Source organism: Hypanus sabinus, chromosome 8 (genome assembly GCF_030144855.1).
Source record: "Hypanus sabinus isolate sHypSab1 chromosome 8, sHypSab1.hap1, whole genome shotgun sequence".
NCBI classification, from domain to species: Eukaryota; Metazoa; Chordata; class Chondrichthyes; order Myliobatiformes; family Dasyatidae; genus Hypanus; species Hypanus sabinus.
Genome location: NC_082713.1, coordinates 154,392,550 through 154,418,717, shown reverse-complemented (window position 1 = coordinate 154,418,717; position 26,168 = coordinate 154,392,550). Strand labels below are relative to the sequence as shown.

At 41.2% G+C, this 26,168-nt stretch overlaps 1 protein-coding gene across 2 annotated transcripts in view; it reads right to left on the bottom strand.

Moving 5' to 3' along the window:
• The window catches only part of LOC132398615 (caveolin-1-like), a 29,860-nt gene extending 5,190 nt beyond the window's left edge, over window positions 1–24,670 (bottom strand). The window contains exons 1-2 of one of the 2 annotated variants that reach the window (XM_059978275.1): window positions 24,217–24,670; window positions 22,947–23,111 (exon numbers count right to left, since the gene is read on the bottom strand). In XM_059978275.1, the coding sequence (XP_059834258.1) occupies window positions 22,947–23,111; window positions 24,217–24,246 (195 nt within the window). In that variant the 5' untranslated portion in view covers window positions 24,247–24,670. Of the gene's footprint in view, window positions 1–22,946; window positions 23,112–23,401; window positions 23,913–24,216 lie in introns of those variants that run through there. The other variant, XM_059978277.1, reaches the window with a different exon arrangement.
• Window positions 24,671–26,168: the final 1,498 nt, after the last annotated feature.

The following is a 26,168-nucleotide window of genomic DNA, read 5'->3' as shown; positions in this document are numbered from 1 at the left end:
GGAGGAGCAAGTAGTTTTGAGAAATAGAGAGGCTACAGAAAGACTTAGACAGATTAAGAGAATGGACAAAGAAGCTGTAGATGGAATACAATGTCAGGAACTGAATGGTCTTGCACTTTGGTAGAAGAAGTAAAGGATTGACTATTCTCTAAATGAAAATACAAAAATTTGAAACATAAAGGGTTTTGGGAGCCCTTGCGCAAGTTTCCATGAAGGGTAATTTGCAAGTTGAGTCTGTGGTGAGGAAGACAAATGCAATGTTAACATTCATTTCAAGAGGACTAGAATATAAAAGCTAGGATGTAATGTAGAGACTTTGTAAAGCACTAATGCGACCTTATTTGGACAATTGTGAGCAGTTTTGGGCCCCTTATTTAGAAAAGTTCTGCTGAAACTGGAGAGAGTTCAATGGAGTTTCATAAAAATGATTGCAGGATTAAATGGGTTTTCATATGAAGCGCTTTTGATGTCTCTGGGCCTGCACTCACTGGAATTCAGAAGAATGAGGGGTGACCTAATTAAAACCTATTGAATTGTGAAAGGCCTTGATAGAGTGGATGTAGAAAGGATGTTTCCTATGGTGGGAGAATCTATGGTCAGAGGACACAGCCTCAGAATAGAGAGGTGTTCATTTAGAACAGGGATGAGCAGGAACTTCTTTAGCCAGAGAGTAGTGAATCTGTGAAATTAATTGCCACAGGTGGCTGTGGAGACCATGTCTTTATGAATATTTAAGGCAGACGTTGATAGATTCGTGATTAGTCAGTATATTCTATGTTCCATTAACTTACCATCTGATGTACATCCTGCTATACACAACTTCAAAAGTCATCCACTAATGTGAGCCATATCATCTATATTCACATCCTATTTGTTATTACAGTTCATCACAAATAAAATACCCAGATCTGCAGATTTGGCAATTGCTGCAGCATACCACTGGTCATAGACTTCCAATCTGAAAAACACCCTTCCATCTCTATCCTCTGCCTCCCATTACCAAGGCAATTTTGGATGCAACCATTCAACTCACTTGGTCCCATGTGCCTTAACATTACAGTCCGGCCTAGCTCAAGGGATGTTTCACATGCCAAACATGAATGATAGTTGTCAACTTGAAAACTATCTTGATTGGTCAAAAATTTTCTCAATCCTTTATGAACACCGTTGTGCACTGTGTGCCTTGTATGTAACAGTCAAAAATACACATTTTACTCTGCTTTATCTCAAGAATAGAATCAGCTTTATAGTACTACGCAACATTCAGCTCTGTTGCGAGCAGCACTGTCCAGCCTGATGCTATCCACCTGTGCACATAATTTCTAAATCAGGGGACTTGGGGCATTTGGGCAACTTATCTGCACACAATAACAAAATACGGTTACCTTTGCACTGTACATTTACAATCTTCTACCCACATCTTGTGACAAAGTTAAAATCATGAGTTAAATTACCAGTATGAAATTTTCTGATGTAACTTTGTAGGCTTTGAGCAGAAATTTAAATTTTGCTTTAATGAGATTAGTCATTGCTGTTTCTAATCTTGTGGTAACTAACGTCACGTAGTGTTAGGCTGAGAAAGTATGATGATAGTGTTAGAGTGAAAGCAATGTGGTGACATGGGAGACGATTTGCTACACATACGACCTCAATGCATCTCCCAAAGATGTCCCAATGATGCTACAGGCAGGTGGGAGAATTCAAAAGATGGTGCTGCCTTGAACTTGTCCAACTGGCCTGAGATTGCTATTCCCTGTGAGATAAGACAGGGAGCTGTAGAAATGATGAGCAACTAAACCGTGGCACCGAGGTTCAGAGAGCCACTGAAGTTGGGTAGAGATGAAGAGAAATGTAGCTGTAACTGAAGATAGTATAGTCTGGGGAATACACACAATACTCTGTCACAAGGGTCAATATTCCTGAACGCTTTGTTGTCTGCCTGGCATCTGGGTTTGGGACGTATCATTTGACCTGCAGAGTAATTTGGAATTGGTGGGTGGGGCAGTGGGGTGACGATTCAGTTGTCATGGTCCAGCAATGTGAGAAGAACATGGAATGAGGGTCTGTTGAGGGAATTTGAGCAGCTCGGAATGAAATTAAAATATAAAACCAAAAAGGTAAGATACTCTGTGTTGTTACCTGAGCCACATATAAATTGGCACAGGGCTAATAAGATTAGAGAGTTAAATGCATGACTCAAAGATTGGGGTGGGAGAAGCGAGTCTGAATTAATGGTACAAAAGCAATGGTATTAGGGAAGGAGGGAGCTGTCCCAATGGGACGGGTTCTACCTGAACCATGCTGAGACCAGGGTCCTGGAAAATCGTATAGCCAGGGCTGTAGATAAGGCTTTAAACAAAATAGTGGTGAGGGGGAGGGAACGGGGTTGTGTTCAAGAGCTTGGAATAGAATGGATAAACTGAAAGGTAAGGAGAGTGCTGGAGAGGTCACTGAAGCCTCTGAAATAAAGGTAATACAAAAAGCTTAGAAAAGGATGAGAATTTAACTTCAGGCAATATAGAAGCAAAATTGAAAACATGAGAGGTGAAAACAGGACTGAAGGTGCTGTATTTGAGAAAAGATCACAGATGTGCGCTTTACATCCAACAATATACATTGTGTTGAAAGGACAGACAGGTGGGCAGAGGGGTGGAGTGGCTTTGTTGGTTAAAAATAAAATCAAATCCATAGAAAGAAGTACGATAGAATCAGGAGTATAATCCTTGTCATAGAGTTAAGAAACTTCAAGGGTAAAAAGAGCATTATGGGAGTTATATACAAGCCTCCGAACAATAGTCAGGGTGTGGGATACAAATTACAATAGGGGATAGAAAATGCATGTAAAAAGGGCAGTTACAATTTCAATATGCAAGTAGATTAGGAAAGTAATTTTGGTGCTGGAAACCAAGTGAAGGAATTTGTCGAATGCCTAGAAGATGGCCTGTTAGAACAGCTTGTGGTTGAGCCCACTAGGCAATTCTAGATTGGATGTTGTGTAATGAATCAGATTTGATTAGGGAGCTTAAAGCAGAGAAACCCTTAGGAGGTAGTAATTCACTCTGCAGCTTGAGAAGGAGAAGTTGAAATAGGATATATCAGTATTACAGAACAGTAAAAGTAACTAGAAGCAAGAGAGAGGAGATGCCAAAATTGAATGAAAGGGGACTCTAGCAGAGATGATGGTAGAACAACAATGGCTGGAGTTTCTGCGAGTAACTTGGAAGACATAGGATTGGTTCACGCCAATGAAGAAGCATTCTAAAGGAGGATGAGACAACTGTGGCTGACAAGGGAAGCATAAAAGAAAAAGAGAAGCCATAGAATATAGCAAAAATGAGAAGTAATTTAGAGGATTGGGAAGCTTCTACAAACCAACAGATGGCAACAAAAAGAATCAATAAGGAAATAAGATTAGCTAGACAATAATATAAAAGAGGATACCTAAAGGTATTTTCTATTATAAAAGAGTAAAGGAGAGGCAAGTATAGATATTGGACCACTGGAAATAATGCTGGAGGGTTAATAATGGAGAACAAACAAAGGATGTATGAACTGAATAAGTATCTTACTTCAGTCTTCACTGTGGAAGTCACCATCAACATAAAGTTCGCGTGAGTTCGGGAGCAGTAATAAGTGTAGTCGGTATTACTAAGGATAAGGTGTGTAGAAGCTGAAAGGTCTGAAGGTAGGTAAATAAGTTACCTGGACCAGATGGGCTGCACCCCATGGTTCATAAAGAAGTAGCTGAAGAAATTGTGGAGACATTAATAGTCATTGTACAAGAATCCTGAGATAATGAACGGTTCCAGAGGACTGGAAAATTGTGAATTTCACTCCACTCTTTTTAAGTAGTGAGGGAGGCAAAAGACAACAGAACTACAGGCCTGTTAGCCCAACTTCAATGAGGTCAGAACAGACTGGATAGGCTGAATGGCTTCACTTTGCTCTATGTTTTATATGTTATGGGCCTATATAAATTTTCACATTATCTGACATTCTGAGGTCAAATGTTACTGATACATTCTACATGATTATTACAGTGAGGTCAGATATGAAAACACTAAAATGTAATCATTTCCTCTTTAATACTAATACATGAATCTCAGCATTTTATTGATGTTATTATAGATTTGTACTATTTACAAATTATAACAAAGCAATATTCGCCATCCATTATTTTCCAATAATAGTTAATAGTGAAACTATTTTCTGTATATGGTAGCTTGTAAAGATTTCCATGGTTTAGCTAAAGTAGACAGCAAAGAACTTGCTATCAACAGTGAAACCCTAAGAAACATAAAATGTATAAAAATGGAAACACGAGTTGGCTACTTGTGCTTCTAACCTGCTCCGTTACTTTAAATGGTCACAGCCTCATCTATTCACTCTCTCTCCATAACCCATGATGTCTTCTTTCTTTCTATTTCATTCTGATGTATATTCAGTGATTTGGCCACCACAGCTTTCTGTGGTAGAGAATTCCACCACTTCACCAACTTCTGGAGAAAGAAGTTTCTCTTCATCTCAGTGCAAATAGATTCAGATCATTACAGAGTTAGAATTTTATACTCTTCAGTGAGATGAGTTCTCATTCTTCTGAACTCCAATGAGCCCTGGCTCAGTGAATGCAAAATTACTATAATGTGGGGACTCTGGAATATTTTCAGTTTGATACATTTTTAGATGCTACTAAAATAAAATCATGGACTAAAAGAAATCCACTCCTGCCACATCTATTTATGGACAGGACATGAGAATTAGCTCCCAAATGGCATTTGATACACACCTACACTTATGGAGATCTGTGTTGGCTGCCACTTTGGTGACGATATTAAGCTGAAAGGCAGATTGTGATGTCAATCAGAACACAAAACTGATGTTGCTCAGCATACAATGGTTGTGCTGCCACTTCAAAATTTCTTAGCAGCTGAATGCACTTTACAGCAGAAGAACCACCCAACTAAATATTTAAAGGAATCATTACCTGCTGTCAGAGTAGCTTCTAATTTGATTCTTAGTTGGCTGTGTCAATGATCCTAAGTGCTTACTGATTATAAAGTTCTTTAGTTTATTAAAGCTTCAGAATGCAAGGAAGTTTAATAAAAAAACTTGGATTTAGCTTTATTGCTTTGACCCAGACATGGATGTAGTAGAAGGCATTCCCCCAGAATATAATGTGACTACACTGACAGCTCGGCAGCGGTTCTACAAGATGGTCATCACCTGTGCACTTGGTAGTGCACAAGGTAGACAAATTGGCTGTGTCTCATTGTAAGGTGAGACTGAACAGATTGGCAGTCAGATTGAGTGGATCCTATCACTTGCTCTGTCCCTATGCAAGTACGCAGTGTGTTCTGTCCCTCACCTTTACACCGGACATTATGTTTCATTTAATCTTGACAGAGGGAAGCAGACAGAGATTACATGGCTTGTTGAGTATATTCCGTTCCCTCTGGTGGCTGAGTGCCATTGAGTACAGGCACGTTACTGCTCATTAATGAACACGAGCCAACTCCACACAAGCTGAAATTGGTAATGGATTTCACTCCTTTTAAATCCCATAGGAGTGTTTCCGACATGTTGTGCCATGCTGGTCAATGGCTGGCATTCATGAACCCGCTCTGAAACAGTGCAGCATGCCACCTGCATTTAAGTCACCATGATATGTAAAAGGCTATTTACTGGGAGGTAAGGGCTGTCCAGTGACAATATTACTTACAATCTATGCACATGCATACAGTGAACACCATAATGATAATTAAGCTGTGATGTAGCAGGCCATTGATTTGCTAAATCAATGAATGCATTGAAACAAAGTCTGAAGCACTGAAAGAGCCCTTTATTACTTGGTTGTGTAGGTGCCATCCAACAGACCTCCATACCACGCAATCTCAACAATAATCGGGGCATCGTCTTTGCCACCAACCACATAGTGAACAGCGGCAGACAGGAGGAGGAAGCTAGAACCTCTGCTTCTGGCTGTCTTTCTGACTGCTGTCTTTTACTCACATGCCATATTTAGCAGAGTGGCTATATTTCATTTGCCGTTTAAGGAGACTTGATATGTCACCAAAGACTCTAGTAAATTTCTTCAGATGTACTGTGGAGAGCATTCTAAACGAGCGCATCATCGTCTGGTATGAAGGGGTCACTGCACGGGATCGGAAAAAGTGGCAGAGGGTTGTCAACTTAGCCAGCTGCATTATGGGCTCTAGCCTCCCCATCATTGAGAATATCCTCAAATGAGTTGCCTCAAAAGAGTGGCATTCTTCATTAAAGAACCTGACCATGCAGGCCATGCCCTCTTCTCATTACTAGCATTGGAGAGGACATACAGGAGCCTGAAGACATACACTTGAGCTTTAGGAACAACCTCTTCCCCTCTGCCATCAGATTTCTGAATGGAGTGTGTGTGCGTGTGTGTGCGTGTGTGTGTGTTTCTGTATTTATATAATGTATAGCTTGCATTTATTATATATGACAATGTACTGCTGCCACGAATGACAAATTTCATGACAGATGCCAGTGTTATTAAACCTGATTCTGATCAGGGTTAAGTAACTGCACCAGAACACACACACACACATTCACACACACTCACACTCTAGTTAATTGGGACACACCAGGACCAGTACATTGTGGCCCATTTAAACAGTTGCCCAATTAGCCAAAGTTTCGTGGAAATAGTTAAATAGGTATTAAAAAATAAACCCCCATTTAACTGAGTAAGAAACTATGTACAGTATTTAAATGAAGTACACAACAAATTAGAACACTATCAAAACAGCTACTGTACTATAAAACTGTGTATTAGTTACTAATACATCTGGAATTCATTAATTGTTGATACCTTCAAATTCTTTATAGTTCCTAACTTGACGTAGTGAAATAATTTCATTTCCACCCACAACCGTTTCTGGCATTCCCAAGTATGCATGCTTGAAATCACAGTGAGCAAAATAGTTCTGAATTGTCTTTCTGTGTGTTATTCATCAACTATCAGTGACACAAATCTTTGCTTTCTGATCACAAGTGATGTTATTTAAAAACAGTTTGCTCTAATGACCACATGACGTGCATGCGATTGACACTTGCTGGAAAATGTTTGGCAAGTGGCTTGACCCACTTATGCAGCATAATGTCCCAGATAAATGAAAGGAATTCTGACTATTTTCTGGATTTGTATTTGTTCTTTACGAGCTGTCGCAAACAAGCAGATGCCCAAGTTAACTGGAATCCCCTGTATGTGTGTGTATGTATATTGCACTGTACTGCTGCAGCAAAATAACACATTTCACTACATTTTTCAATGATAGTAAACCTGATTCTGATATACCCTTGGTGGTTAACTAACACCAACAGTGATAGTTTATAGAACAGAAGTTTTATTAATGAGCTTCATGTAATAGGTCTGCTTGTTGTTTAAAAACCAGATGGTTAAATTTCTGGAGGATGTAAGTTGGGATGGTGGCCACAAGAGCACTGGACTAGCTGGACATGGAGACATGGGCAATATTCTCAGAACAAGGGAATAAAGTGATAGGATTATACATCTGAAAGTTTTTTTTGACTGAATGTGTTTCTGTCAGTGGGAGAGAATTGAACAAGTTGGAGAGTACTTGGTTTCAATTAGATTCAGCTATGCTTTTTCCCTCCATTGCAATGTTACATTACTGAATGGCTCCCAATTGCCTTGGACTCCCTGTCTTTGGACCATGAGCTCATGGTAGCATGGTCTCACCACGTTAACACAATCCGTGCTCAGGTTCAGAACTGGAGTAGTAATAGGCCACTCTTGATCTAGACGGACTGTCTAAAAAGGAAATGCTTCTCGTGGTTGAAATGCCGGCACTGTACACCTGCAGTGTGATCAAGTGATATGAGCGAGGGCATGATGAGGCATATGAATGATTGCTAGAAATTGCTTCTGTAAATTATGGGAGAACAGTAGTAATAGGCATCCGTTAGGATCGAGAGACCATGGAAAGCTTCGCAGGCCTGGGCAGTCTCCCCTCTCCACGCCACCGATGTTGTCCAAGGGAAGGGCAAGGGCCGATACAATGGCACCGGTGTCGTTGCAGAGCAATGTATGGTTAAGTACCTTGCTCAAGGACACAACACACTGCCTTAGTTGAGGCTCGAACTAGCGACCTTCAGATTACTAGACCATCGCCTTAACCACTTGGCCACATGCCAATAGTTAGTAATGCAGTTGAAATGACAATTGAAGACACATTCATTGACCTGGACTGCTGGTATGAAGTCAATGATCTTTATGCAACAGTAGATCCTCATACCTGGAACTTCTTTTATTGACTTTCACAGCAAACAGAAAGGTTTTCTTGATCCCAAGCTGCAGAAGTAATTCCTTTGTCTGTGAAAATCTGCTGTATAAGTATGCTACGTGCATCAAAATAACTGACTCACACCTACATTACTAACGCTGTTCTTAGTTCTAAGCGGTAACCAATTTAAATTGGTAGACTTGACAAATGTAATATTCAACATTTCTTCAATACTCATCCATTTTTACTTTAAAAATTTTCCAAACTTTTCAGTTAGAAATCCTGCTAATTCTGCTAATGTTTCCTTCATTGTTTTTAGTGATAGTCTTAAGTTCCATTTGCTAATTTAATACCAACAATTAATATTTCTTCTGCTATGCCTTTAAAGATCTCTTCACGGCTCTGTATACTTGGTTTGGACCTGCTCTTTTCTGACTAAAGCAAAACTGATTTTCAGCAATTCATTTTGTTACGAACTCCGTAACTGGGTCACTTACCAGCAAAGATAGAGAGGTCCGTTGAAGTCTGATGGTACTATTTTTAAAAGTATTTATTGATAAAGGGGCACAAAAATAAGATTAATGCAAACATACAGATAATATATGTCATCAATACTAAATCTAAAAGCGCGGGAATAATAATAACCAATAAGAAATAGCTCTATCGTTGTCTAGGGGATACTGTATTGTCCGCTGGAAATATATAAGTCACTGTTAGTTCGTTCAAGCTGCAGCATTTTGGGTTTAAGAGAGAGACGGTTTAACTTGCCCAGTCTTTTATGATGCCAATCCTTTGAGTAGGGGAGTTAGTTTCCCCGTTGTTAGCTAAAAGCCGTTTTCCGTGTTACAAGCCACCAGTCCCAGGCAACAGAACCGAACGCACGTGGCCTCCTTCAAATGGCTTCCTACTATCACGGGAGTGCTAGCGTTTCTTCTGGTGCGTCTGAGGGGCTGTTCCCACAGACCCTCTTTTATCCTGACTCGCAGGGTCGAAGATGTCAATCAGGTTGGGGTGATGCAATCCCTCCCTCAACCAGCCCACTTTGTCTGAGGGCGTTCACGTAGTACAGTCTCCAATCCACAAATTCGCCTTCCGGAGACAATGGCCATGTCCCGTAGCTTTACATCGCTGGGGGAACGAGACATTCCGCACGTCTCTCTCTCATTTCCTGGGCCCCCTGACCCAACCTAACAATGATCTTGCGATTCTCACAAAGGAGGGGGCTGCAGGCATAACAACTTTCAGACTAATATTCATCCTTGGGATTTTCTTGCCCTTAATTTTCTTTTTGTATCAAGAACATTGAGATTATAGACATGGTTTCCTTACCTTCTCCCCCCACCCCTTTTGATAGCTACTTATTCTTATTCATTTGCTTGGCATGACACCTGTATCAAAACATCAGGTTGAAGTCTCGGACATCATATTAATGTGGCACGGAATCCCCACGTTGTTATTTTATACAATTCAGCACTAGTGTAAATTGATTGGACACATGTAGACTCTCAATATCGAGCATTTCATTCAGAGAACTTGGAATGAGTTTACTTTTCTCTGCACTGTATTGTTTTTGTTGGTAAGAGTTTTCCCCCTTGCAGCAAGAACCCAGCAGATATACCAGCCCAAGCACCATTGGGGTTACAAGAAATAAGCTTTCGAAAGATCAGATCTCTCCTCTTCAATCTGGTTCAATGAAGCACAATTCCAGCCATATAACAAAGTCAACACGAGTGAATCTGCAGATGCTGGAAATAAATAAAAAACACAAAATGCTGGCAGAACTCAGCAGGCCAGACAGCATCTATGGGAGGAGGTAATAACGACGTTTCGGGCCGTTATCCTTTATCAGGAGTGAAGTAACATGGGATGGTCGAGGGGGGATAAGAAGTGGGGGGAGGGATAAAGTAGAGAGCTGGGAAGTGATAGGCTGGAGGGAAATGGGCTAGGGGGGAAGGTGGAGAATTATGGGAAATAAAAGAGAAAGAACGGTAAGGCTGGGGGGAGAGATTATAGTGAGGGGGGAAAGAGAGAGAAAGAGAATCAGACTAAAATAATAGATAGGGATGGGGGTAAGGTTGGGGGGGGCAGGGATATCAATGGAAGTCAGTGGGTTGGATGTTCATGCCGGCAGGTAGGAGGCTACCTATATGGGAGATAAGGTATTGCTCCATTGACCTGCGTGTGGCCTCATCTTGACGGTAGAGGAGGCCATGGACAGACATGTTGGAGTGGGAGTGGTCTGTGGAATTGACCCCAGACAGTCCTTTCAGGTGAGGCACCACTTAACCTGCGAGTCAACTGGGGTGATATACTGTATCTGGTGCTCCCGATGTGGCCATTTATACATTGGGGAGACCCACTGCAAACTGGGAGACCGTTTTTCCGAACACCGGTGCTTGGTCCTCCAGCAGTGGCGGGATCACCCTGTGGCCACACACTTCAATTCCACAGACTCTAAGATCCTGCCTTGCCTAAACTCTAAGACTCTCCCGGAACCCCAGAATCACCTTGAATGTCACGTCCTTCACACACACCATGATCACCACATCTTGTCGATCATTTAGTTGTTCCCGTCCTGCCCCTAGTACTTCAGTGCCTCCGTCCTGCACTTGGGTCCAGCCTCATGTCCCCTTATGACACTTCCACATCTCCTCAGTGTTAGCCTTTCTCCAATCAAAAATTTCATCCCTGGGTCCAGTCCTATCCTTCTCCATAATTATATTGATACTAATTGCATTGTGATCACTGGACCCAACATGCTGCCCAATACATACCTCTGTCACCTGACTTACTTCATTCCCTAACAGAAGATCCAACGCTGCCCCTTCTCTAGTTGGTACCTCTATGTATTGCTGCAAAAAACTACCCTGCACACATTTTACAAACTCCAAACCACCCAGCCTTTTTACAGTATGGGCTTCCCAGTCTATGTGTGGAAAATTAAAATCTCCCACAATCAGCACCCTGTGCTTACTACAAATATCTGCTATCTCCTTGCAAATTTGCTCCTCCAATTCTCGCTTCCCATTAGGTGGTCTATAATGCACCCCTATAAGTGTTACTACACCTTTCCATTCCTCAATTCCACCCAAATAGCCTCCCTAAATGAGCCCTCTAATCTATCCTGCCAGAGCACCGCTGTAATATTTTCTCTGACAAGCAACACAACAACTCCCCCCCACTCTCCCTTTGATTCTATCACACCTGAAGCAATGAAATCCAGGAATATTTAGTTGCCAATCACACCCCTCCTGCAACCATGTTTCACTAATACCTACAACATCATATTTCCAGGTATCAATCCATGCTGTAAGCTCATCCACCTTTCTTACAATACTCCTAGCATTAAAATAAATGCATTTAAGAAATTCTCCACCTCTTCCTCTCTGTTTATCTCAAACAGTACAAAGAACTTTACTGTCCTCTTTTTCTTCCATCTCCCATACATCTGTTCTTACACTCTGGTTCCCGTCCCCCCTCGTGTCTAGTTTATGTCCACTGGAGCCTTTCTAGCAAATCTACCTGCAAGAATATTTGTCCCCCTCCAGTTCAGATGTAAACCGTCCCGCCGGAACAGGTCCCACCTTCCCTGGAAAACTGCCCAATTGTCTATAAATCTGAAGCCCTCCCTCCTGCACCATGTTTTCAGCCACGTGTTGATCTGCACTACCTTATGATTTCTAAACCCACCTGCACGTGGCACTGGTAGCAATCCTGAGATTGCTATCCTGGAGGTCCTGTCCTTTAACTAGGCAGCTGGCTCCCTAAATTCACCTTTCAGGACCTCCTCAGTCTTTATACCCACGTCATTGGTCCCTTCACGGACCAAGACATCTGGCTGCTCACCCTCCCTCTTGAGAATACTGAGAGCTCGATCCGAGATATTGTGGACCCTGGCACCAGGGAGGCAATGGACCATCTGGGATTCTCGATCTCTTCCACTGAACCTCCTATCTGTCCCCTTAACTATTGAATCCCGTATCACTATTGCTCTCCTCTTTTCCTTCTTTCCCTTCTGAGCTGAGAGTCCAGTCTCGGTGCCAGAGATGCAACCACTGCAACTTGTCCCTGGTAGGTCATCCCCACCAACAGTATCCAAAACAGTATACTTATTGTTGATGGGAATGGGCACAGGGGTGCTCTGCTCTTCCTGTCTATTCCCCTTCCCTCTCCTTTGTAATTTATTTTTTATTGGTTCATCATCAAACAAACATTTCTATAAGATGTATTTCAGACATTGTACATATATATCATATAGTCATATATATCAGAAATCTCCACGAAGTATTTATCTGAGGTATACACTTATAGAAAAGAGTGGAAAGAAAAAAACAAGCAAAAGGAAAGAACTATGTGCAAGTAGGGAGTGATCTTTTTTTTTTACACAACAGATTCATTGATTTGTGAGAGTAAAATCAGGCCTATGAGGCATTATGTAGTTAAACCATTTTCCCAGTATGAATCAACTTGTTCCAGCTTATGATTAACAGATGCTGTTATATTCTCCATTTTGTAAATGCCCATTGTAATTTCCATCGCTCTCCTGTGATAACCATTTCCTAGTAAGAGTCTTTTTACCAGCCACCAACAGTATATTCATTAAATATTTATCTCTTTTCAACCATTCTTGAGGTATATCCAAAATATATGGTCTTACTCTCTAAGGGTATTTCACATTTAAGAATGTCTTGTAGGGCATTATGTATCCCCCTCCAATAGTTTTTGATAACAGGGCAGTCCCAAAAAATATGATAATGATTTGCATTTCGATTTCCACAATTTCTCCAGCAAACAGGGAGGTTACTATCATAATGGGATTTCTGAGAGGGTGTAATAAAATATCTTATCAAGTTTTTCCATCTAAACTCCCTCCATTTCTGTGAACTGGTACACTTCCATTGATATCTCCATATTGTTGTCCATTCTTCCTCAGATATAATTATCCCTCCTTCCTTCTCCCATTTTGTTTCAATGTATGAAGTCGAATGTGTTTTAAGGTTTGACAACCCCTTATACATGCTTGAAATGATTCTACTACCATTATCTGAATTATATGCTTTTCTAAAGAGCTCTATCAAGCCTGTATTTGCCTTGGTTACATTTTAAAGCATCTTATTAACATTATTGTCGCATCTGTTAATACTGATAAAAATCTTGTTTTTCTAATAAGTGCTTCTCTTTAAGCATTTCAAAACTGAACAGTGTTCCTTCTTTCATTATGTTGCAAAGAACTGTTATTCCTTTAGCTGTCCAGTCCTTAAATCTAGCATCCAATTTATTTGGTGTAAAATCCGATTCATATGCACACCATTTAAAAATTGCAATATCTCCTTCTAGATTATATTCTTTTACAGTAGTTTTCCATATTTTAAGAGTCAATTTCACCCATGGGTTATCAATAGCATTTATGTACCTTTGCAGGTTGTTATCAGCCAAAATTGCTTGTATGGGAATGGGAAGTACCCGCTCCTCAATGTTTTTCCATTGAGCGTCATATGATGGGTTACACCAACATATCACAGCTCTCAACTGTGCTGCAAAATAATAATCTCTAAGAGAAGGTAGGCCCCATCCCCCCTCTTTTCCTTTGCTAATTGCAAAGTTTTGAGTCGAACTTTAGGCCTTTTACCCTGCCAAATATACCTTGATAGCATCTTGTTTCATTCATTGATTTGATTTTGATTAATCTCTATTGGTAGGGTCTGAAAGAGATATAACAGTCTGGGAAGTATATTCATTTTAATAGACTCAATCCTTGAACTGAGACTGAAAAAAGGAATCAGGTTCTATCTTGCCACATCTTCCTTAATTTTTTTATATAAAGGCTGATAATTACATTCTGATAATTTTGCCAAATCTTTTGGCAAAATGATGCCCAAATATTTGAAAGACTCTGTGCGCCATGCCCAGGGGTATCAACTTTCAATTTCTCTTGGTGGGCTATAGTAATATGAAAGTAATTAGGTTTTATCTATATTGATCTTGTATCCTGATAATTGACCATATTGTTCAAAGGATTGCATTAATTTAGGTAAAGAGTATGTTGGTTGCCCAAGATAGATCAAAATGTCATCTGCATAATAAGCCAATTTATGCTCTGTCCCTTTAATAGTAATTCCCCTGATATCTTAATTTTGTCTGATGTATTGAGCTAATGGTTCCAGATATAATGCGAAGAGTATTGGTGACCATGCACAACCCTGTCTCGCGCCCCTTTCTAGGGTAAGACTATTTGGTAAATATCCATTGATTTTAATCCTAGCAGTAGGATTGTCATATAATGTCTGTATAGTTTTAATAATTGTGTCTTGGAAACTAAATCTATGCAAAACTCTGTAAAGAAAATTCCAATTAACCAAATCAAATGCTTTTTCAGCATCCACGCTTATCACCACTATTGCTTTGATATTTTTTTGTACATGATCCATAATGTGAAGTGTCCTTCGTATATTGTCTTGAGTTTGGTGTTGTCATATAAAACCTGTCTGATCATTACATATCAGTATGGGTAGAAACTCCTCTAGTGATTTAGCCATGATGGAGGTAAATAACCCATAATCTATATTAAGAATGGATATTGGTCTAAATGATCCACATTCCATTTTATCCTTACCTTCTTTCGGTATAGCTGAGATTATCACTTCCTTCCAACTGGGTGGCATTTGTGCCTTTTTTAGAGCCCAGTTCAGTGTGGGGAGTAAAACAGGAATTAACTCATTTTTAAATTATTTGTACCACTCTGCCATATACCCATCTGATCCTGGTGACTTGCTTAATTTAAGCCTACTAATTGTAGCTTTTAATACAACTTCAGTTATGTCAGCAGTCATCATTCTATTTTGTTCTGCACTTAAAGTGGGTAACTCTGGAGAATTCAAGAAGGTGTCAATTTGGGTTATGATTCCCCCTGGAACTTTGGAATATAGAGTTTTGTAAAACACTTCAAAAACTTCTTGAATTTCACTTAGCTTACTTTTTATCATTTTTGTTCTTGGGTCCCTAATTCTACGAATTGTATTTTCTGCTATTTTTTTTTTCAGTTTCCATGCCAGTATTTTCATAGATTTCGATCCACTTTCATAATGTCTCTGTTTCAGAAACATTAAGTTTTTCCTGATTTCTTGTGTAGCCAAATTATCTATTTCATTCCTAATTCTTTTAATTTTCCCTAATGCATCCTGTGCCAAATTCAATTAGTGTTTTTTTCTCTAGTTCCTTCATCCTATTTTGTAATTCCTCTAATGTTTTATTCCTTATTTTTTTCTTATATGAAGATATCGCTATAACTTTCCCTCTTAAGACCGTCTTCAGAGTATCCCATAGAATGGGAGTTGAAACCTCTCCATTATCATTAAATTCTAAGTAGTGACCAATTTCTTTTTTAATTTGTTCCTTAAAGTACGGATCATTGAGTAGACTTGAATTTTGTTTCCAAATAGTATTCTTTGGTTGTAGGTCAAAATCAACAGATAAATATATACGTGCATGGTCACTTACATCTATTATCCCAATTCTACAGGTGTTTATTTTGTCTTTGTCTTTTCAAAATGTTATGAAATAGTCTATTCTTGTATATATAGAATGTGGAGCAGAATAATGAGTGTAATCTCTTCTGTCAGGGAAAAGGTTCCTCCATATATCAATTGTTATGCCTGCAGCACCCTCCTTTGTGAGAATCGCAAGATCACTGTTGGGTTGGGTCAGAGGGCCCAGGAAATGAGAGAGACGTGCGGAATGTCTCGTTTCCCCGGTGATGTAAAGCTACAGGAGATGGCCATTGTCTCCGGAAGGTGAATTTGTGGATTGGAGACTGTACTACGTGGACGCCCTCAGGCAAAGTGGGCTGGTTGAGGGAGGGATTGCATCAACCCCAACCTGATTGACATCTGCGACCTTGCAAGTCAGGATAAAAGAGGGTCTGTAGGAACAGCCCCTCAAATGCACCAGAAGAAACGGTAAGCGACCACGTAATAGCAGGAAGCCATTTGAAGGAGGCCACGTGCATTCAGTTCTATTGCCTGGGACTGGTGGCTGGAACCATGGAAAACTGCTTTCAGCTAACAACGGGGAAACCCACGCCCCTGACTAAAAGGATTGGCATCATAAAAGACCTGGGCAAGTTTAAACCGTCTCTCTCTTAAACCCAAAACGCTGCAGCTTGAATCAACTAACAGTGACTTATATATTTCCAGCGGACAATACGTTATCCCCTAGACAATGATAGAGCTATTTCTTATTGGTTATTATTATACCCGCACTTTAGATTTAGTATTAATGACGTATATTATCTGTATGTTTGCATTAATCTTATTTTTGTGTCCCTTTATCAATAAATACTTTTAAAAATAGTACCATCAGACTTCAATGGACCTCTCTATCTTTGCTGGTAAGTGACCCAGTTACGGGGCTTCGTAACACAATTAAACCAACATCCTCAAAAAGTGTATTAACTTCCTTATGTAAAGATTTTTGTTTCATAGGTTTTTCTATTGGAAGAGTCTAAGTTTGGTTGTAATTGTAAATTTAAGTCTCCCCCACATATCAGGAGACCTATTTCCGTTACCATAATATAAGTAATTTTCTGAAAGAAACCAATATCACTTCCCGGGGGTGCGTATATATTCAATAGAGTAACTGAATTGCTGTCTATATTCCCCCTTACCAGAATATATCTGCCCTCTTTATCTCCCATTTCAAATACTTTCTCAAAATTTAGCTTACTTGAGATAATAGCAACTCCTCTCCTATGTCCTGATTTATATGAGGAGAAAAACAGATTAGTGAAGCCCATTCTCTTTAGTTTTTTATGCTCATTATCACTTCAATGAGTTTCCTGTAAATATACTACATGAGCTTGTTCTTTTTTCATTTTGGATAACATTCTCTTACGTTTGATTGGATTTAATAGCTCAATTACATTAAAAGAAATGAATTTTACCTTGTCCTTAGTCATTTGTATTTATCTGTCAATGTACCATTGAAATTAGAATAAAACTTAATCGATCTACTCCCTGAACAAATAAGAACCAAGAAACTCAAATAATAACAAAAATGGCAACGAACGTGTGATTCCAAGGCTGAGGTCTCTAGTAGATGACCCTGTGTTGAGCTTGAGGAAATGTCTAGCTGTGGGGGATAACCCCTCCTACTTGTGAGTTGAGGGCCCCCATTGCAGTATTCATAAAAGTCAGTGAACAAATCCATTACACAGAAAAGATTTCCCTGTGTACTCCTCCTATATATACACACACACACACACACACACACACATTACACACATACACATATATGCACACACACACACACACATATATATATATATATATATATATATATATATATATATGCTCATTTTGGTGGGGAAAAAGGAGTAAGTGAGCGAATAAAGAATAACAACTAAGTAATATGAAATCCTCATTATAATAAGTATTTCTCGAGATAGGTATATCACCGCATACTTTTGCTTCCATTTAGCTTCTGAACATTTTAAAAGTTAGCCAAACCTTATGGCTGTTCTGAAGGGGGTGAGGACTGTCTTTGGGAAACTCCCGGTCTTTTCCTGATATATTTCTCTCGGCCTCCTCCCGTCTCCTGCCTTCTCGATTCTCGCATTATTTCCCAAGCGGAGCGGGATAATTCCTCTGTCAGGCTTTCCCTCGTTTTGGTCATACTGACGGGCAATCCTCTGGCCTTCATGTCTGTAGTCGCCTCTTCCATTGTCCCATACAACTGCGTCCGATTGTCATAAAACACTCGAAGTTTAGCTGGGTACGGAGTTTGAAATCTAATCTTATTTTGCTTTAGTACTCGCTTTACTTCAGAGTATTCTTTGCGTTTCTGGAGGACCGCGGGGGGGGGGGGGTAATCTTGATCAAAATATATTAATATATCATCTAAAAACACTCTCTTCTTATCCCAGACCCTTCGTAGAATCTCCGCCTTGGTGCTGTACCGAAGGAATTTAATTATTATTGAGCACGGCTTTCTATCCTGGGTAGGTTTTGGGACTAACGCGTAGTGGGCTCTAACGACTTCCAGCTTCATGGCCGGGGGAAGAACCAATGCGTTCCGCAGTAACTTTCCCACAAACTCCGTCATAGGCTCCTTCGGGAACGTTGTAGATTCTGATATTTTTCCGCCGTGATCTTCCCTCCAGGTCAAGCAGTTTACCTTCTTGGTGATGTATTATTTTTATTGTCTTACTCAGTATCCATTCCACGTTTTGAACGCGATCTTCCACCTTCTCAATTCGAGTCTCTGCCACCGCTATTTTTTGATTAACGCTGGTGAGCTCTGCCTTAATATCATGGAGCCGCTGCTCTACTTCTATCCGGAACTCCCATATCTCTTTAAGGATTTCGAAGACATTCGCCGCCTCGCTAGCACGCCGTGGGGTCCGAGAGCCGCTCGTTGCTCTCCTCTGGGACGCAGGCTCCGCAGTGTCGCTTTTTTCACTTCCATTTCTTTTCCCCATTCTTGCCCCTCTTTTCAGTTCAAATATTTTTCGAAAAATATTACATTTGATGGGTTAATGGGGCTTAATACGTGTCTTTCCGGGGGAGCTAGTGACTTAAGCTGCCATTCTCGACGATGATCTCAGCGGAAAAACCCCCTTCCCTCTCCTGACAGTCACCCAACTACCCGACTCCTGACTCCTAGGGGTGACTATCTCCCTGTAACCCCTGTTTATTTCTGCCTCTGCCTCCCGAATGATCCGAAGTTCATCCAGCTCCAGTTCCCTAACACGGTTTGTCAGGAGCTGCAGCTGGATGCACCTTTTACAGGTGTAGTCAACAGGGACAATTCTGCTCGCCCTGACTTCCCACATCCTGCAAACGGAGCACTCAACTGCCCTAACTGCTGCCTCCATTACCTACTCCTAAGCTAAATAGATTAATTAAAGGAGCTTACCCGGCCTTACCTCACCTGGAGTGAAGCTCGTCCTCAGCCTCTGCTCGCTTTTTAAATTCCCCCGCTGATCTCAGAGGCCGACTTTCACGCGCTTGCGCAGTCGTGCCCTGTTCAAGCTCGCCTCTTCCTGTTCTCGCTGAGCCAAAGCCGTCCCACTCTGCCTCAATCCTCTACGATGATGGCCTCTGTACATGGCAGTTTTTCTTTTAAAATTCTGGCATCTTACGTCTCACGCCTGCGCAGTTTAGCCTCTTTGCCCCGATCTGTTAAAAAAAACTTCTCTCCGAGCTTCCTTTACCTCTTCCCTCTCCACCTCTTGCTTCGATTTAAAAAGCCACCTGCTGAAATGCCATATAATTCACAGGGTGGGGGAGGAAACAAATCTATTCATTCTGGAGGATTGTCGCTCAGATAGACTATCTGTGCTCTCTTTTGTGATGGTTACTGCTGAATACAAAACTCCCCAACTAGTGGCAGTTGAATTAAAAATAAAACCCAAGCCGAACAGATCAGGAAGAGAGACAGTTGTGTTTGATCACCAGTTGGTGGTAGTCCACGCAGAGATCGGTGGCAGTGCACAAGAAAATGAAAACCCCAAGATCCCAATTAGCTTTGAATTGAACCATGTCATGAAAGAACATATCGCTTAATAGTTGCGATGTTAAGATTGCAAATAAACAAATAAAAACAGGCTCAACTGCATTTTTGAAGCTTTGTAAGAGCTATTCAGCAGTGCATTCTGAAAAAAAACAATTACCACTGTTACAATATCAATAAGTGTAGATCCAGCATTAATAGAACACCATTACTTTTACTTCCATGAACTATTTTACAAGCTCCATATTTGCAAATAATTTTTAATATGAATTTACAATTCTTCTTAAAAGTAACTTGATTACTTGGCTCTTCGACCATTTTCAAATGGCAGCCCTTTCAACTGCTCCAGTTTATGATCTTTAAAATGATTTCACCAATGGCTGACAAAATAAAGCCATTTCTTTCATCTATGAAAAGTAGAGGGGTTATCAGAGGGGCCTATAAATGAGAGCTGTACTTGTAACAGCAAAGAGATTGAGAATTAAAATGTACAGATCTAAAAACAGATACTGTACATTTCCATTTTAAGAACATAACACTTTGAAAACCATTTATTGTAATCTGTAAAACTGAAGATGCATTTTATAGACTTGGTGAAATTTACTTGTTCACCACTTCAATGCACAGAGAAAATATTATGCAATATGCAATGGTGTATTACCAATGCAAATTGTCCTGAGATGGTTAACTTAAAAGTTTTTTTGAATATTTAATTACTAAACCACTATCCTCTGAACTCAGGTGGCACATTTTTCCTTTGCAGGAATGAGATGGCGGAAACGTCAAGTTTGAGGTAGCAGAGAAAAAGAACATTGTCCTTCTCTCTTAGTAACATGCAATAAAGCAAAGTTACTGTCAGTTCTATGATATTGACATTGTCTTGCACCTGTTCATATTTGAATTACACTTTATGAAGTTTGTGCTGCCCCCTTTAAGGCAATAATTGATATTTAATTATTCAAGTGTGCATTTGACTGATTGGCAAGGTTGTTGTCCCCAAATTCAATACTTATGAATTTCACAGCGTCTATTACTGCTGAATTTTTTTAAAATATTGGTTTAAAGGGAATGTTACAGAATATCACAAACAGGAGAAAATCTGCAGATGCTGGAAATCCAAGCAACACGCACAAAACGCTGGAGGAACTGAGCAGGCCAGGCAGCGTCTATGGAAAAGAGTAAACAGTCGACATTTCAGGCAGAGACGCTGATAAAAGGTCTCTACCTGAAACGTTGACTGTACTCCTTTCCAATAAACAATGAAATACTTTCTTATTTATGTCAATCAGATATGTGGGCAATGTCATAATGGCAAATAAAAAGGATTCAAGCTTTCTGTGTTTCTAGGTTGGTCTGAAACAGTTTGCCATGTTTAAAATGTCAGATAGTTTTCTGTAAACAAAGTTAGCTCCCCGTGTACCGCATGATAATGCTATTGATGTTAGTTTTCTTGGATAAAAGGCATGTGAATCAGAAAAAAAATCAGGACAGATTCTGTGAAAGTTGATTCTAATGTATACTGTGATATTAACCTCCTGTATGTTAGAATTTTTATGAATAAGGGTGGTAGGTGTACTAAAGTGGACTGGGCAGTTGAACCCTCTGGACACAGGATTGGGAAGAATGGTGTGGAATGGGCAGAGTGGCTCTGAAACCAAATAGATGGTGGAGTGGACTAGGCAGTGTGGATTTGTTAGTCAAAATAGTACTGAATTGGTGGCAGAAGGGGAACATAGTGGTGTGGGTTTGCTGTTAGTTACCCCATGCATAGGTTGGGGGAAAGGGATGGGCAGAATGGGTGTGGTGCCAGCTGGAAGGAGTATGAGGTTGGGTACAGTGTCCTCACAGCTGGTATTGGCAAGGGCAGAAAAGAATGGAGTGAATATGGGACAGGTGCGATATTCAGGGCTTTTGCTAGGCTAGGTGAATTGAGAGTCTTGGGTGGAATGGATGGAGCTGGCTGTGGTATGTTCAGAAGGGTGGACTCAGGTTGGGCTGGAGTTTCTGGGGATGTGTCGAGTGGGCGGGGAATTGGTGGATTCGGCCCTGGTATTTTGGGAAGGAAGCGCTGAAGTGGGATATTTTGCGTAAACTGGGTTGTGACAAGTGGAATGAGGTGGGTGGGTGGGTTTATTTTGATAGCCTGCAATAAGGACTGAGTGCAGTCCGTCCGGAGTTCAGGGACATATTCCGGGCGGGGTGAACTGGGGTGGGGGGGGGTCCTTTGAGGAGGCCTGGGGGCAAACAGGCTAATTTAGGCAAGATTGAGCGAGCAGGTGGCCAGTGCGGTGGTTCTAGGCTGAAAGGGCGATTCAAGTACGGCGGAGTACGGGTGAGGTTATCAGCTAACTATTTGGCATTGAAACCATGGGCCAGGGTGTGTGGGATTTAGGGTACAGTGACACCAGGATAACTACTCTGGGCAGTGGGAGCAGGGTATCTGGTTTGGATAGCTCGGCGGGGTGCGGTGCTCGGCGGAGTATCTCGGAATGTGGGGGGGGGGGAGAGGAGTAAGAGGATGAGGAGATTTCGATGTATTTCGAACAGTTGAGGCTGGCTGCTAGCATTAAAGCTGCAGAGGGTTCGTGGTATTTGAGAGCGAGGGGGTGATCATCCCGTCTCCCCAACAATGGCTCACCGCATGGACCCTCCAGGACAGCGCGGAGGGCGCCAGGTTTCGGGAAACGACTGCAGACAAGCGCTGGCTCTTGTCGCCCTGGGATCAACGGGTGTTCACGGATGAACTGCCACTCAACTATCTTCATGTTTATTTCTCCTCCACCGTCTGGAACTCTTCGATAAGAATAATCGTCTGTTGACAGCAAGTCCCTGAATCTCCCCTCATTAGAGCCACGGAACCAGCAGTGAAAGCAAAGTACTCTATGCAATTACCGTGTTTACCATAACATCGAGGGCAGTCTGCACTTCCACTGAAAGTGGTCGCCCCGCTGCCTATTTGCAATATGTTCTGTCCTTGCAAAAACCCCAACTTAACTAAACACTCCCGATGAAGGGCTTCGGCCCGAAACGTCGTCACTACCTCCTCCCATAGATGCTGTCTGGCCTGCTGAGTTCTGCCAGCATTTTGTGTTCTTACTTATTTCCAGCATCTGCAGATTCCCTCGTGTTAACTAAAACCGGCCTGTTCCTCACCTTCACCACATCGTCGTTCAGGTGCTTTGGGTCTCTGTTCACTAAGTCGATCTCTTTGGTGTGATAATCAAGCACGTACTCTTCTTTCATCTTCTCATCTTCCATTTTGTTATTAGGTTTGTAAATATTCCCGTGATCTCGGATCGGCGACGGATATAAAAGTCCCTGAGAAAGGTGACAACAATTACTTTACGAAAAGCTCGAATCGTTCCTATATAACGCGCCGAAAGTGCCCGCCGTCAGCTGCTTAAGAAAAACTTTTGGATGCCTGAGCACATTTAAAGGAGAAAGTCACAGTGGACCACACCCCTGGCGGTAGCGGCGTCACTACAGACCAGGCACCAGGGGCCAACACCTATCATCGAGTGATTCCAGCAAACGCTTGAATATCCGCCGGGAACTCTCCCAACAGAGTCCTCTGTAAACACCTGACAATCTGCGTGGGAATCTCCTACCTCTGTAAACACTTAACATCTCCTAGGACATCTCCCAGCAGAGTCCTCTGTAAACACTGTGGACATCTGCTGGGAGATCACCCACGAGAAGTCAGAAGAACGCTGCACCAATCTGCTGGGAAATTTGCTGCTGGCTATGTTGTGCTCGATCGGGTACCTCCCTTCACCCTGCCCACCGGGCTGAGAAACCTCCACTCCAGGGACCCATTGCCATCTCGACGTTACTGGTCTGCTGGGAAATATTCTAACAGACTCATTGCTCGGTTCAGTAGATTCTTTGAACATCTGCCCCCGGACTTTCAAACACACCGAATGCCCCTTTCCTCCCAATAGTTCCAATTCCGAACAAATAATATCTCCAAAGAGGATAGGCCTAATAAACAAGATATGGTTGGGGTTCGGTTGTTAAAATGAACGGAAATAGTTCCAAGTGTTCGAATATTTTCACAGTGAACCCTCGGCAAATTCCTGCATCCCTAGAAAGATGGTACGTGAATAGTTTCTAATTAAAATGCAAACCTGATTAAATTTTTGCATTTTTAGGTGATTAAGTTAACAGTCTCACAGTTTCTGGACTTCTGGAGAACCCTAGCTGGAGGATTTCAATTTTCAGTTACATGTTGAGTAACTCCGCAATGTGTCCCGCTATCTACGGATGACCGGCCCCTATTGAACACATTGATAAGCGCATAAATTGCCAAATGCACGACCGCCTTTTAACTGTACTGAATTCGTTCCGGCAAACCGGCCGTCGCTTATTACATTTGCAGTGGCGAAGTAAATCTGTTAGCTCCAAAACTTCTCGCCCGTCTTACCTCGAATTCTCCGATTTTTTCGCCTGACATACCTCTCCAGACAACTGGGTGTTTCAGAAAGGCTGTGGGGATAAAGGAGGAGTCTGTGAGAGGAAGATAGTCTTCGCAGCGATCGCCGGGTTTGGTGGAAGGGTGCCAGTTACCCAAGGCTGTGTTTGGAGTTTTCAATCTTAGTGCAAACGACGTGAAGTTTCCAGTCACAACGGGAAATGCACATTCATTTTCAATGAATCATAGAAAGGATCAGGGCTGCGGATACGGGCCAATGGCCGAATCCGTTGCCAAGGGAGTGAGGGGAAGGTAAAGTATAACCCACGTTATAAAGCGAGACGTGTGCGAGAAGCTGGAGGCGATGAACGAGCAGTGAAGAGCAGAGTCTGTGCGAGGCACAGCATGAACTAGTGTAGGTAGGATAGCGAGATAACCCCGGGAGGGTAGTGACCGATACGAAGGATAAATGGACAGGGAACAGTAACCAGAAAAGTGACATATAAATTTCGTAAGGAGCAGAAGGACACATTTGTAGTTAGGTAGCATTATTAGGGGGAGGTAGTGAGAGGTGAAGGAATACTCACCTTGTTCAGCATGAAATCAATTTATGGGGGTATTAAAAGTATCTGTGAATGTTAAACCCTTCATTTGATACAGTTTATTGTTAATGAGGAAAGTGATTCTTTGACGGAACTCGTACAATCAAGTATTGAAAATCAATTCACCTTCCAACTGGCTGAAGTGAGGTGGGACACAATGTGGATTAGATAGGTTATGTTATTGACAAAGGGAATGTGATGAAAGTGTATAATATTAAGTTGCATTTGGGTGTGGAATACTTATTTTGATTAATTTAGTCAACTAATTAAAGGACATTAATTAGGAGTTTGGCTGCATAATAATTTTGGACTTTGTTCTGTGATGCAAAGTGTTTTCTGTTCATTGTGGTGGCTGATGTTTTTGAAACACCATCCAAGATTAATTTTAGAAGGCACGCTATTGAAAACATCTCCCAAACAAGCAATTGCCATTGGCAAACAGGTAATTTCTATTACAAACTATTTACTTTTACAAATATTTCACTGATTTATATTGGGCCTGAAGATTGTTTGATATTTGCTTTAACATTGTTATATTAACAATTGGCCCTTAATATAATGCACAAGCTGCAGGAAGTTGTAAATTTAGTCAGCTCCATAAGTGGCACTAGCCTTCCCAGCATCCAAGGTGTCTTCAAGGAACAATGCCTCAAGAAGGCGGCATCCATCATTAAGAACCCCCATCACCTAGGGCATGCCCCCTTCTCTTTGCTACCATCTGGGAGGAGGTTCAGAAGTCTGAAGGCACACAGTCATCAGTTCAGGAACAGTTTCTTCCCCTCTGCCATCTGATTTCTGAATGGACATTGAACCCATGAACTCCACCTCACTACTTTTTCTCCCTCTTTTTGCATTACTTATTTAACTTTTTACATATATGCTTCATAGTGTAATTCAGTTTTTATTCTGTATTGCAATGTGCTGCTACACATAACAACAAATTTCACGACATATGCCAGTGACATTAAACAGGATTCTGATTCTGTTTCTCACTAATAACATAGAGGGAAATAGGGCATCACATGAGAGGCATTGATAGGGTAGACGGTCAGAATAATTTTCCTGAGGTCAAATACCTAAGAATATGCCTTTAAAGTGGGGGATTGGGGGGAGATTAAATTAGATATTCAGGGCAAAGTGTTTTTTCTACCGAGAATGGTAGGTGACTGGAGCAGGCTGCCAAGAGATCTGGTGGAAATAGTGACTGGATTTAATTATCAGTTGGTCAGTTGTTTAAATTATTCAAGTATTTCTGACAAAGGGCATTTCTTAGCACATTCTTAAAAACCACAGCATATCTATTTTTAACTATTAGAAAATATTCATTTATTGAGTTGTAATACGGAACAGGACCTACTGGCC